Source organism: Pristis pectinata, chromosome 19, assembly GCF_009764475.1.
Source record: "Pristis pectinata isolate sPriPec2 chromosome 19, sPriPec2.1.pri, whole genome shotgun sequence".
Taxonomy (NCBI): domain Eukaryota; kingdom Metazoa; phylum Chordata; class Chondrichthyes; order Rhinopristiformes; family Pristidae; genus Pristis; species Pristis pectinata.
This window is the reverse complement of record NC_067423.1, coordinates 16604662-16618997: the sequence shown is the minus strand read 5'-3', so window position 1 is coordinate 16618997 and position 14336 is coordinate 16604662. Positions and strand designations below refer to the sequence as shown.

General features: G+C 41.4%; 1 protein-coding gene across 5 annotated transcripts in view; it reads left to right on the top strand.

The window, feature by feature from the left end:
• Positions 1-14336, top strand: part of shank3a (SH3 and multiple ankyrin repeat domains 3a) — an 813035-nt gene that overhangs the window by 665674 nt on the left and 133025 nt on the right. For all 5 annotated transcript variants that reach the window (XM_052034272.1, XM_052034268.1, XM_052034267.1 and 2 more), the window contains one exon: positions 11034-11169. In XM_052034272.1, the coding sequence (XP_051890232.1) occupies positions 11034-11169 (136 nt within the window). The remainder of the gene's footprint in view (positions 1-11033; positions 11170-14336) is intronic.

Sequence of the window (14336 nt, the reverse complement as noted above, 5' to 3'; positions counted from 1 at the left end):
ATAACGAAACTGTAACTGGCATCTAAAAGTTAGAGTAGACAATTATCTAGATATGCACTATCTCTAAAAATCATGACAATCACAATCCAGCCAGTTCTTCATCAGTCAGTTGTCAACAATGAGATGGAAAATGTTGCGGACAATGCTATCAAATGGCACTTCCTGTTTGCAGACGCCCACTTTGGGTTCTGCTAAGACTGCCCAGCTGCAGCCCTCATTTAAGCATTTGTCTAAACATGGCAAAAGGGCTGAATTCAGTCAGTATTTGACCAAATGCAGCACCAATACCCCTAGTTAAATTGATTTCAATGACAAAGAGGAAACTCTCCATTAGCTGGAACCATACTTAGCACAAAGGACTATAGTTGTGATCGTTGAAAGACATGTCACCTTCAAGACATGGCTACAAGAGTTTAGAATAGCTTTCCATGCCCAGCCACCTTCATCCATTCTACATAGCAATGTTCTCTCCTTTATAAGGTCAAAAGTTAGGATATCTGTTCAGTTCCATTTGCAACTCCTAAGATAGTGAAGCAGTTTGCATCTGCACAGAGTAAGGCCAGAACCATAAGGTCCAGACTGAAAGTTGGCAAGTAACTTGTGCATCACATTGATCACCTCCAACATAAGTGAGTCTAACCATATTCCCTTGACATCCAATTGCATTACATTGTATGATACCCAACTATCAACATCTTGGGACCAGGTGTAGGGGAGTATGGGGGTCATTGGTGCTGACCAAAAACCTAGCTGGTCTAGCCACACATGTACAATGGCTTTTGGAACAGATCAGAATCTGGGTATCCTGCAGTGAATGACTCCACCCCTTGACTCCCCAAAGCTTTTACACCATCTGCAAAGAACAAGTCAAGGAATTTGAAATTCTGCATGATAAATCAGTCTGCTTGATCGACATGTTATCCACAATTTTAAAATGCAGCCCCTACCCTAATGTGGCTTCAATTCATACCATCCATAATGTGCTTTTCAGCAGCTAAGGCTTTCTCGCTAGCACATCACAAATACTCACCCTCAATGACCTTGAAGGATATTGCCTTTGAATACCACCATTTCTAAGCTTTCATCAAAGTCAAGCACCATTCTGACTTGGAAATAGTTCTCCATTCCTCCTCTGTTGTGGGGTCAAGTCCTGCAATTCTTACCCAAAAGTTCTGTGGGTGTATCTTGACCTAGTGGATTACAGCAGTTCAAAAAGGTGGCACATTACTAACTTCTCAAGGGCAACCATTCACAGCAATTCATATATTGTCCTTGCCAGTGATGCCAACATTCTGTGAATGAATGCATATTTTAAAAAGAGTTTTATGTTTGCTTGAACACCACTGGAGGTCAGCACCAAGCAAATATTACAGACACTCAAAGATATGGGAAAAAAATGAAAATTATTTTAGGCCAAGTGCAAAATTCCAGCTCTAGATAAGAGAGTTATATCAATCCAAGCTGATGGTTCCAGTTTGGATACAATATCTGTATCAGGACTGCTATAGGATTCCAGGTTAGAGTAAAAACATCTGTATCACGTCTGATGCAGGGTTCCAGCTGAGATGTCAATAGCTGCATGAAGCCTGGTAGATGGTCACAGCTCAGTGTTTGAAACTTAGTGTTGGGTTCCAGCTAAAAACATGTTATTAGTGACAGACGTGGTGCAGGGTTCCATCTCGGAGTCTGAAAGCTGTACCTGGCCTGGTACAGAGCTATAGCTGGGGGAATGATACCTGCATCTGACCTGGTATGGAGTTCCAGCTCAGAACTTACTAGACATAACAGAATTGATATAGAGTTCCATTTGGGAATACAATATATGTTACAGAGAAACAAAGGACTACAGATGTTGGAATCTAGATGAAAAACACTGTGATGCTGGAGGAACTCAGCAGGCCAGGCAGCATTCGTGGAGAAAAGCAGGCGGTCAACGTTTCGGGTCAGGACCCTTCCTCAGGACTGAAAATGGGAAAAGGGGAACCCCAATATATTGGAGGGAAAAGCAGAGCAGTGCTAGGTGGACAAAAGAGGGGAGGCGGTTTGGGCACAAGTTGGTGATAGGTAGATGCAGGTAAGAGATAGTGATAAGTAGGTGCAGGGGAGGAGGGGAGAGCAGATGCACCGGAGGATGGGTCAAAAGGTAAGGAGGAAGAAAGGGGGTTAGGAAAAAAGAGAGATAGGCCAGGAAAGAGAAGAAAAGAAGAAACATTGTTGGGGGTGGGTGTGTGTGTGGCGGGGTGGGAAGGTGAGGTGGTGGGGTGAGGATTACTTAAAATGGGAGAATTCAATGTCCTTGCTGTTAGGCTGCAAGGTTCCAAGATGGAAAATAAGGTGCTGTTCCTCCGGTTTGTGCTTGGAATTCTCCTGGCAGTGGAGGAGGCTGAGGACTGACATATCAGTGAAGTGTGGGAGGGGGAGCTGAAGTGACTGGCAACAGGGAGACGCAGAGCACAGATGTTCTGTGAAACGGACCAAACGCAGACTAGGTGACCGTTTCACAGAACACCTGCGCTCTGTCCATAACTGCAATCTGCATCGCCCCGTTGCCAGTCACTTCAACTCCCCCTCCCACATAATCACAGATACGTCAGGTCTCAGTCCTCGGCCTCCTCCACTGCCAGGAGAATTCCAAGTGCAAACTGGAGGAACAGCACCTCATTTTTCATCTTGGAACCTTGCAGCCTAACAGCATGAACATTGAATTCTCCCACTTTAAGTAATCCTCAACCCTTCCTCCCCCAACACCTCCCCCCCCCCCAACCATGCCTCTTCTTTACTTCCCTTTCCTAGCCTATCTCTCTTTTTTCTACCCCCCCCTTTCTTTTTTCTCTCCTTACCTTTGACTCATCTCCCGGTGGATCTACTCTCCCCTCCTCCCCCGCACCTGCCTATCTCTGTCTCTTACCTGCATCTACCTGTCACCACCTTGTGCCCACCCCACCTCCCCTCTTTTGTCCACCTATCACTGCTCTGCTTTCCCCTCCTCTATATTACCCTTTTCCTATCTTCAGTCCTGAAGAAGGGTCCTAACCCGAAATGTTGACCACCTGCTTTTCTCCACTGATGCTGCCCGGCCTGCTAAGATCCTCCAGCATCATCGTATTCTTCAATATCTGTTGCAGGCCAGGTACAAGGTTCTGGCTGTGATATATGTATCAGGCCTGGTGCAGAGTTCAATTTTGGAGTTTGATGGGTGTAACAGGCCTACTAAATGCTTCTAGCTGTGAAAGTATGATTCCATTATCAGGTCTAGTACAGTACTCCAATTCTGAGTTTATTACCTATATCAGGCCAGGTACAAGGTTATGGCTTGCAATATGATGCCTGTGTCAGATCTAGTACTGGGTTCCTGCTCAGGGTAAAATAGACCCTTTTTGCACTTTGTTCTCATGATTTTGTGAACATAAAGAACAAGAAACAGAAAAAGAGCAGCAGGATTTGCTGATTCTGACACAGGGTAATTGCTACTGTTTGGTTTAAAACCATTTACTGTCAAATTGAAATGTTTGCAGGGTGAATTACAATAATCATTAAGTAAAGCACATAGTACCAGTGTCCTCACTGCTTCATTATGTTAACGGCCTGGGCTGACTGATACAATCAATTTCATCTTATGTTCTCAAAGGCCTGTGATATCACAACAAGTTCAGATGCAGTCACTGTGAATTTCTTTACCTATTATAGGGTGATACAGAGAGTAGGAGAAGAGAAACTTGTCACGTGACTTTATGACTGATTCCTGTATACTTCAATTATCCTGCTGGTCTGTGGTAGTGCAGTGACTTCAGGACAGAGGGCATACAGGACAGTAAATGAGCAGTACTTCTCAAGTAAGGATGAAGAAAAAGATGGCATTCCCAATCAATGCTCTCCTTAAACATCTTGTCTGTTTATTGTATGTGCAACCATGAGTTTTTGTGTATGATTATGTGTGTGCACATGGAGAACTGTGTGTATTTTAGTGTATGTGGACGTTTGAGGGTTAGTATCATGTGTCTTTGCACAATTACGTTTTAGTTTGAATTAATGTATGAATTAGCTTGAGCATGTTACGTTAGGATCTTCTGAGATGAGAGAAAATAAAAAAAAACTGATAATTCTGGAAGTCTTAAAAACAGAAAATGTTCGAAATACTCAGCAGGTCAGGCCACATCTGTGAGAAATGAAATAGAGTCAATGTTTCAGTTCAGAGGCTCTTAACAGGCCTACTAAATGCTTCCAGCTGTGAAAGTATGATTCCATTATCACGTCTGGTACAGGGATCCACTGCTGCAGATGATAAGAAGTCAGTGCAGGAGGAGGTCAGTTGGCCTCTCTAGCCTGCTGCACCATTCAGTTACATCAAAATTGGCATCAACTATATTTTCCTGCCTGTTCCCCACAGCCCCCATTGTACAAGAATTGGTCTGTGTCATCGACTCTGCCTCCACAGCTTTCTGAGAACTCCCAAGATGCACAATCCTCTGAGAAAAAAGAATCCCCCATCATCTCCATTTTAAATGGGCAGCCATTTATTCAGAAACTATGTCCTCTACTTCTAGATTCCCTTGGGGGCAAAGCATCTTCTCAGCATCAGGACCCCTCACTTTCAATAAGTTCACCTCTCAGTTTTCTAATCTCCAATGATTGCTGAATTCACCTTTTTAGGCACCCCATCATCCAAGGAGTCAAGTTGTGAACCTTCTCCAAACTGCCTTCCTTAAGTAGAGTCTTAACAACAACTTACATAATTCTGGAATTGATTACATAGAACAGTACAGCACAGGAACAGGCCCTTTGGCCCATGATGCCCGTCCCAACCATGCGGCCAATTTAAACTTTTCCCATCTTTCTGCACATGCTCCATATCTCTCTATTCTCTGTCTGTCATGTGTCTGCCTAAATGCCTCTTAAATGTTGTTATCCTATCTGCTTCCCCACTTTCCCTGGCACCTATCACTCTCTATGTGTAAAAAAACTTGCTTTGTAAATCTCCTTTTAACTTTGCCCTTCTTACCTAAATGTTATGCCATCTAGTATTTGACATTTCCACCCTGAGAAAACGACTCTGACAATCTACCGTATCTACACCTCTCATAATGTTACATACTTCTACCAGGTTGCACCTCAGCCTCCGACGTACCAGAGAAAACAATCCAACTTTGTCCAATCTCTCCTTATAGCTAATATTCTCTAATCCAGGTAACATCCTGGTGAACCTCTTCTGCACCCTCTCCAAAGCCTCTACATCCTTCCAGTAATGTGACAACCAGAACTGCACACAATCCTCCAAATGTGGCCTAACCAAAGTTTTATGCAGCTGCAACATAACTGCCTGACTTTTATACTCAACACCCTGACCGACAAAGGCAAGTATGCTGTGTGCCTTCTTTACCACCCTATCTATTTGTGTTGACACTTTCAGGGAGCTATGGACTTGCATTCCAAAGTCTCTCTGTACATCAGAGAGTCCTGCCATTTACTGTATACTTTCCTCTTACATTTAACCTTCCAAAGTGCAACACTTCACACTTGTCCAGATTAAACTCCATCTGCCATTTCTCTGCCCACATTCCCAACTGGTTTATATCCTGCTGAATCCTTCAACAACCTTCTTCACTATCCACAGCTCAGCCAGTTTTTATGTCATCTGCAAACTTGCTAATGAGCCCACCTACATTTTCATCCAAATCATTTACATATATCACAAAGAACAGAGGTCCCAGCATCGAACCTTGCAGAACACCACTGATCTCAGACCTCCATTCAGAATAACACCTCTCCAGTACTACCCTCTGTCTTTAATGGCCAAGCCAATTTTGAATCCAACCTTTCAAATCACTGTGGATCCCATGTGATTCCATCTTCTGCATCAACCTACCATGAGGGACCTTGTCAAATGTTTTACTGAAGTCCATGTAGACAACATCCACTGCCCTACCCTCATCAATCACTGTCATCACTCATCTTTGTCAGCAACTTAAAAAAACTCAATCAAATTTGTGAGACAGGACCTTCACCACAAACATTGATGCTGACTATCCCTAATAAGTTCATGCCTTTCCAAATGCGAGTAAATTCTTCCCCTATGAATCCTCTCCAGTAATATCCCTACCACTGATATAAGGCTCATTGGCCTGTAATTTGATGGATTATCTCAATTACCCTTCTAAAACAAAGGAACAACACGGGTTATTTTCTAATTTTCTGGGACCTTGCCTATGGTTAAAGAGGATACAAAGATCTCAGCCAAGGCCACAGCAATCTCCTGCCTTGCATCCCTCAGTGTCCTGGGTTAGATCCCATCAGTCCCTGGGGACATCCACCTTAATGTTTTTCCTTCTTAATATCAACCTGCCCCTCCCCGATCTCACTGTCATCTATGTCCTTCTTGGTGAATACTGAAGCGAAGTACCCAATTAGTACCTTTCCCACTTCCTCTGCCTCTGCGCATAAATTCCCTCCTTTGTCCTTGAATGGAACTCCCCCTTCTCTAACCACCTTCTTGTTCTTAATAAATGTATAAAATGCCTTGAGATTTTCCTTAATCATACTTACCAAGGATATTTCATGGTCCCTCTTGGTCCTCCAGATTTCTTGTTTATATTATTTCCTGCTTCTTTTATATCCCTCAAGGGCTTTGTCCAATTTTGGCTTCCTAAACTTCAAATATGCTTCCTTTTGTGTTCCCAATCTATTCTCCCCAGTTCCTATCTAATGCTGTCGTAATTAGCCTTTCCCCAATTTAGCCCTTTTCCCCAAAATGCAGTCCGTGCAGATATCATGACTATCGTTGAGTTATGATCACTGTCCCCCAAAGTGCTCTCCCACTGAAACTCTGATCACCCGGCCAAGCCCATTTCCCAATACAGGATCTAGTATGGCCCCTTCCCTGGCTGGACTATTTATATACTGTTTCAAGAAGTCCTCCTGGATGCACCTAACAAATTCTGTCCCATCTAAGGCCGCTGGCACTAAGTGAGTCCCAGTCGATGTTGGGGAAATTAAAATCTCCCATTGCAACAACCCTGTTGCTTTTACATCTTTCCATGATCTGCCTGCATATCTGTTCCTCTATCTCCCAATGGCTATTGGGAAAACTGTAATATAACTCCATCATAGTGATTGCACCTTTCTTATTCCTGAGATCTACCTATATGGCCTCACTGGATGAGACCTACAGGATGTCCACTCGACGTGCAGCTGTGACACTCTCCCTGATCAGTAGTGCAACTCCCCACCTCTTTTACATCACTCTCTATTGCGTCCAAAATATCTAAACCTTGGAATGTTGAGCTGCCAGTCCTGTCCTTCTCTCAATCAAGTTTCTGTAATGGCTGTAACATTGTAGTTCCGTGTGCTAATCCGGGCTCTAAATTCATCTGTCTTAAACATAATACTCCTTGCATTGAAATAAGTAGACTTCAAGCCATCATGTCCATCTTGTTCATTAACTTTGCCCTGCCCGTTCATCCTATTAAACCTACTTAACCTCATCTCCACCTTCCCCTCAATCCTTCACTTGCTGACCTACTGCTCTGGTTCCCACCCAACCCCCCCGACCACACTAGTTTAAACCCTCCTAAGGTCGGACAGTATAATGCACATTCAGATTTCTTCTGGAATTCCATGAAATATTATCATGACAGATAGAGCATAGAGTTAGTACAAACCACAACAGGTTCAGCATGGATTCATTAGAGTCCACACATAATATTGTAAGGTGCCATTAAATGTTAGTCATGGTTTCTTCTGCTGCTTGATTTAAAAGACCCCTGCAGTTCCTTTCATGTGTTTTGCTCTACAGAACTAGTATCTGTTGCAGTGTATGATAGCCTTAGACCTTGAGTTCCCACCTTATAAAAGTTTTGCTGGAGGGCAGGGAAGTGAGTTTCATAAACTGAAAAAGTCAAGCCCCTTGGAACATAGAATAGAATAGTTATGGATAGCTATTCACCACAGGGATAAATTTAATGAGACTACCATGATTAGTATAAGAAAAGTAGGTTGCTACACCTAATAATGTGTTAAAAATGTTTGCCATAACCAATTGTCCTTTGACTAGTTTGGCATGTCTGAATTGTTTATCATCTACCTGCACGGTTGACTGCTGTGATGAAAACTGGTCTCCCACAAGACTCTTTCATTTCATCCTCTTTGGGAACTTGCTCCATCAGGCTATATAGTGTGGAGCAGGTGTAGATATAAGGTGCAGTTTTACGTTCTTCTTTCTCATCCCATGATACTCAGCATTTTTGTTTGTGAACCATTATCAGGAATTTTTACCATGACTCTTTCTGCAAGGATTAGAACATGAGTCAGGGTTGTGCTCACTGAAAAGCCACAAAGAGTATGGGGAGCAGCTAGGAGTGGTATGTGAGATTTTGAGCAACTATTGTCACCTTTTGCTGAGGAATTTAAGTTAATGGCTCATAGGTCTGAAATAATACTTGCAGAATATCAAACATTGAAGATATAGGAGACAGTCCATTAGAAATGGGGCTTCAGGTGGATGCATCTACCAATGACTTGTATATTACGCAAAAGAAAAGTTTTGCTTCTTTGTGGGAGGGTTTGATAAATTTTGAGATATTTTAGACCAATTCACTTCATTAATACCATATATCTTATTTCACTATGAAGGGGTCTAAATCGCATCAACACAAGGAAATTGTGTTGCTTCTTTACTCTGGAGCGGTGGAGGCTAAGTGGTGATCTGTTGGAAGTGTATAAAGTTATGATGGGCATAGATAGGGTGGACAAACAATATCTTTTTCCCATTATTGGGCGATTCAATACTAGAGGGCATGCATTTAAGGTGAGAGGGGCTAGGTTCAGAACTGACATGAGGGGTACATTTTTTACTGAGAGAGTAGTGGATGCCTGTAATGTGTTGCCTGATAGGGTGGTGGAGGCAAATTCATTGGGGGCTTTTAAGTGGGGCTTGGATGGGCACATGAATGAGAGGAAAATAGAGGGATATGGGCATTCTGTAGGTAGGAGGGAATAGCTATGTCGGCACAACATTGTGGGCTGAAGGGCCTGTTCTGTGCTGTACTGTTCTATGTTCTATATGTTATATGAAATCTAAAAATGCAAGGGGTGGAAAAGTATGAATTTAATGTGTTTACAAGGAAGCAAAGGAAGGAAATAATGGTCCTTAGGTTAGACAAGTCTTCAGGACCCTGTGGCTTCCATCACAGGCTGTTAAAAGAAATAGTTATGTCAGAAATGCAGATGTCTCAGCCATTTTTTTCAAAGCTCTCCAGATTTAAAACTAAAAGAAAAACTTGACAAAAGGACAAAACTGACACAGGTTCTGATGATTGTGGTTTAAAGGTGGCACAATAGATAGTAAGAGCTTCAACAGTGAATATGAAAAGAAATTTTCTAGAGATATCAGGATCACCGCAATTTGTTTACAATTATGTTAGGAAAAAGAGGATGGTCAGAAGCAATGAAAACCACAAAACTAATATTGGTGATAACATAAATAAGAACAGGGACACATGTTGAATAATTACTTTGCTGCAATATTTACAACTCAAAGAATCTAATCAAGGATTAGGATTCACCAAAATTAAGCATAGTAAGAGAAACAAGGATAATACAGATACTAAAGAGTAACAAAGTCGCAAGATTACATGGCTTCCATTCCAGCATTTTAAAGGCTGTAGCAGGGAATGTTGCAGATCCCCTAACAAAATCTTCTGAAGTTCTCTTGATTTAGGAACCAATCAATTGTGCACGCCACTTTTCTGTTCAAGAGAGATATTAGAGGGAATCCAAAAAAGTTATAGAACAGTTAATCTAACATCTGTTAAATGGAAATCACAGGAGTATAGAATTAAATATAGTTAGCAGCTGATTGTCTTGAAATGTTTCAAATGATTAAAAAGCCAGCAGGTATTTATAAAGAGTAGATCATTCTTGACAAACTTAGTTGATTTTTTTTGAGGAGCTGACTCAAGTAGTGAATGGAATTTGTTATTATGCAGGCTTTCAGAAGATATGTGATAAATTCTCTTGAGTTCAAAGTCAAAGATGAGTTTATTGTTATATACACAAGTTCATGTATGCACACGTGCAATGAGAAACTTACTTTTAGCGGCATTACAGGTACATGGCATCACATAAGCAGCATTCACAAGAAAAACATAAATTATACACATTTTTTACAAGAAAAATAACACAATTAGAACAAAAAAAAAGCAAAGTCCATTTAAGTGCAAAGTCATCAGAATGGTCATAGTGTTGCTAAACTGTAGTGGTGACTCGGGTTTTGCCGGTCAGTTCGAGAACTGAATGGTTGAAGAGAAGTAGCTGTTCTTGAAGCTGGTGGTGTGGGACTTCAGGCTTCTGTACCTCCTGCGAAAAGATGGCATGGCCCAGATGGGAATCTTTGATGATGGATGTTGCCTTCTTGAGATTGAGTTGAAGTTCATGGCAAATTATTGAGTTGGTTTAAAACACACTGAGGGCAAGAGATAGTATAATGAACAAGTACTTAAAATTAACAGGATATGACTAGTGATATTCAACACAATTTCTGCTAAAGCCACAACTATCTCTGTATTTATATTTGGGATAGAAAGCCTGGTATCCATGTTTTCTGATGATACAAAGATAGGCAACATTCTATACAATGTAGAGAAAGCATTAAATTACAAAGAGCTATTAATAGATTAAGCAAATGGTCAGAGCATCAGCAAATTGATTCAGTGCAAGAAAATGAGAAGTCAAATACTTTGGACTCATGGTGAAAAGTCAGAAGGAATGGAATAAAAAAACTTAAATACCCATGTACATTTTATTGAAGTGTCTTGAAGATGCAGAGTTTAGTATTTCGGAACTTATAAACTTTACACAGGACATACAAATTTGTCTGCTCTCCTTTCAAGTTAAAAAAGGTACCAATAGAAATGGTGTGATATTCCTAAATTTGCTATGACACTTTTCCTTAACCATCTTTTTTTTATTTCCCCACCTGATGCTATACTACTCAGTCTGCAAAGGAGTCCTGATCTAAATGGCTTTGTCTTCTTTTGCAGGTCAACAACATCAATGTGGTGAAGGTTGGACACAAACAAGTGGTCTCCATGATCCGACAGGGAGGAAATAACCTGCTGATGAAGGTGGTGACAGTCAGTCGAAAGCCGGAACTGGAAGATGGAATGAGGAAAAAAGGTCAGGCAATAGTTAATGGTAATTGCAGAATTCTGTTAGAGTTAACCATATTACTAATTGAATAGTTGCTTGTACTGGTTGCAGAGACTGTCTCTAAGCTACTGATATTTATGTGAGGTGTGCAGCATGATTCCTTTCAAAGACAGCACTGAATTGCACTATCTTTAGGTACCAGAGATTCAAGCCAAGTGGCAGGTGTTCATCTAATATACAGAAAGAAAAAATCTACTTTGAGTTTGATTGCCATTATTCAGTTGCAGAGCTCGTCTGTTTTCCTTGCAGATATTTATACATAGACCCTATGAGCACTTAACCTCAATCATGTTGGGAGCTCGTCAGAGGATCCCCTCATCTTAATCAGCTTATGTGCAAAGCCTTCACCCACATAAATTCAAAAAAGAGTCATTTCCTTTTCCTTACCAAGTTAAGGAGTGAACTGAAGCATTTTCTTCTCAAATTATTTAAGTGACTTCTCAAAAATGCTACCAGTTCGAAGTAAGGAAAAAAAATCAAGTTCTATTCTTTTATATAGACAGGGAATTAATCAAAACTCTGTCTCACTGAAGCTGTCTGCTCTTTGGCAAGATGGAGAGCATTGAAATTCCCACCATACATCCACCCACCACTTTTCAGTCAGCTTTGAAATGTTTTGAAGCATCTTCCTTTCATCTGCTTAACTAATTAATCAATGTCCCTTGCCTATCCAGCTTTGGTATTTGCTGAGTTAACTGATGTCAGATGGGATGTGGTAGTTCTCCCTCAGTCTCATTTGCTGGAGGAGAAAACATTGACTTTTGATCAAGTGTAAGTATGTAGACATCAGTGAGGACTCAGGCTTACATATGATGCCCAAACCAGTTAATTAATTTGGAACAACAAGAAGAGTGATCACTTGGATGAAGCATCAAAGGGAAAGAATATATCTGGGAAAGGTAGGGAGTCAACTCCTTCAAGCAAGGAGGGAGGGGGATGGAAATTGAGGGGACAGGCTGAAAGAAAAGATATCAGACAAAATGTAGTTTCATCATCTATGGGATGTCTTGCTCTTTGTATGGGTGCAACCTGCCGTGGATGCACACTCGAGTGAATTATCGCTGAATGTGTTATTCATCTATTTAGCAAAGTGTGTTTAACTTTAATTAATGTATGCCGATAAAACAAGGTAAATGCAAGATTGAAATGGTAATTAGTTGCTTTGTTGATGTTGTAGTCCCTTTATAATGAATTGGATTTTAGTTTGGATTTGAAGACTATTTTTGTTGGGCCCTGGTTGAAATTGTGTACAGAATGATGACATAAAGTCTCCTTATTAGAAGTCCAATTGTTTTGGAGGATTCTGATGATGTTAATTCTGCTTAGCAGCTTCCAGTCCTGTTCCCAGTAAACATTAGTTGAAAAGTTATCGATTCTTTGAACACAGGATAGCTGATGGCATATCCAAAAACTGATACATTTTCAGGCTCTTACAGAAGAATGGAGCATAAATCACAAGACAAGGGAGCAGAAGTAGGCCATTTGGCCCATTGAGTCTGCTCCAAAGAAAAGGGAAAAAAGAAATGAGAAATGGGGGGGGGGGTGCAAATAAAAACTATTCTAACCCCAAATTCTGGCCTTATCCCCATATCCCTTGATACCCCGACTAATTAGATATCTGTCTACCTCTTCCTTAAATGCCTCCAATGATCTGGCCTCCACTGCTGTACGTGGCAAGGAATTCCACAAATTCACCACCCTCTGACTAAAGAAATTTCTCCTCATCTCTGTTTTAAACCTGTACCCTCTAACTCTAAGATTGTGCCCTCTGGTCCTGGACTCACCCACCAAGGGAAACAGCTTGGCCACATCTACTCTGTCCAGTCCTTTAAACATTTTAAATGTTTCTATGAGGTCCCCTCTTATTCTTCTGTACTCCAGTGAGTACAGTCCAAGAGCCAACAAATGCTCATCATATGTAAGCCCTTTCATTCCAGGAATCATCCTCGTAAACCTCCTCTGAACCCTCTCCAACATCAGCACATCTTTCTTAAGATATGGGGCCCAAAACTGTGAACAGTATTCCAAATGAGGCCTCACTAGTACCCCGTAGAGCCTCATCGTCACTTCCTTACTTTTATACACTATACCTCTCAAAATGAATGCCAACATAGCATTCGCTTTCTTTACCACCGATCCGACCTGGTGGTTAACCTTTAAGGTATCCTGCACGAGTACCCCCAAGTCCCTTTGTACTTCTGTACTTTGAATTTTCTCTCCTTCTAGATAATAATCTGCCCGTTTATTTCTGTTTCCAAAGTGTACAACTGCACATTTCTCAACATTGAATTTCAGCTGCCATTTCTTGCCTATTCTCCTAAACTACCTAAGTCTCTCTGCAACCTTCCTGTTTCTTCAATACTCCCTACTCCTCCACCTATCTTGGTGTCATCCGCAAACTTAGCCACAAAACCATTTACTCCGTCATCCAAATCGTTAATGTACAGGGTAAAAAGAGGCGGTCCCAACACCAACCCCTGCGGAACACCACTGGTAACTGGTAGCCAACCAGAACAGGATCCTTTTATTCCCACCCTTTGCTTCCTGCCAACCAGCCAATGCTCCACCCATTCTGTTATCCTACCTGTAATTCCATGACCTCTCATCTTATTAATCAGTCTCTTTTGCGGCACCTTGTCAAAGGCCTTTTAAAAGTCTAAATACATAACATCTACCGCCTCTCCCTTATCCACCCTACCTGTGATTTCTTCAAAAAACTCCAATAGGTTGGTCAGGCAGGATCTTCCCTTCACAAAACCATGTTGGCTAGGACCTATCTTGCCTTGCACCTCTAGGTATTCCATAACCTCATCCTTGAGGATCGATTCCAATAACTTTCCCACCACTGATGTCAGACTAATAGGTCTGTAATTTCCTTTATGCTGCCTCCCACCTTTCTTATACAGCGGAACTACATTTGCGACCCTCCAGTCCTCCGGAACCATGCCGGAGCATAAAGACTGAGTAAGCTCTGATCTACAGAATAGAATAGATTAGAGAAACCAGAATACTGGTCTTTAAAAATCTGCAGACTGCAGAAAAAAGGGAAGCTTGAGAAAATCAAGGAGTTTGACAGTTTGAAGTACTGAGAAAGATTTAGGAGATTAAATAGGTAAAGGTCGGTCAAGTATGTG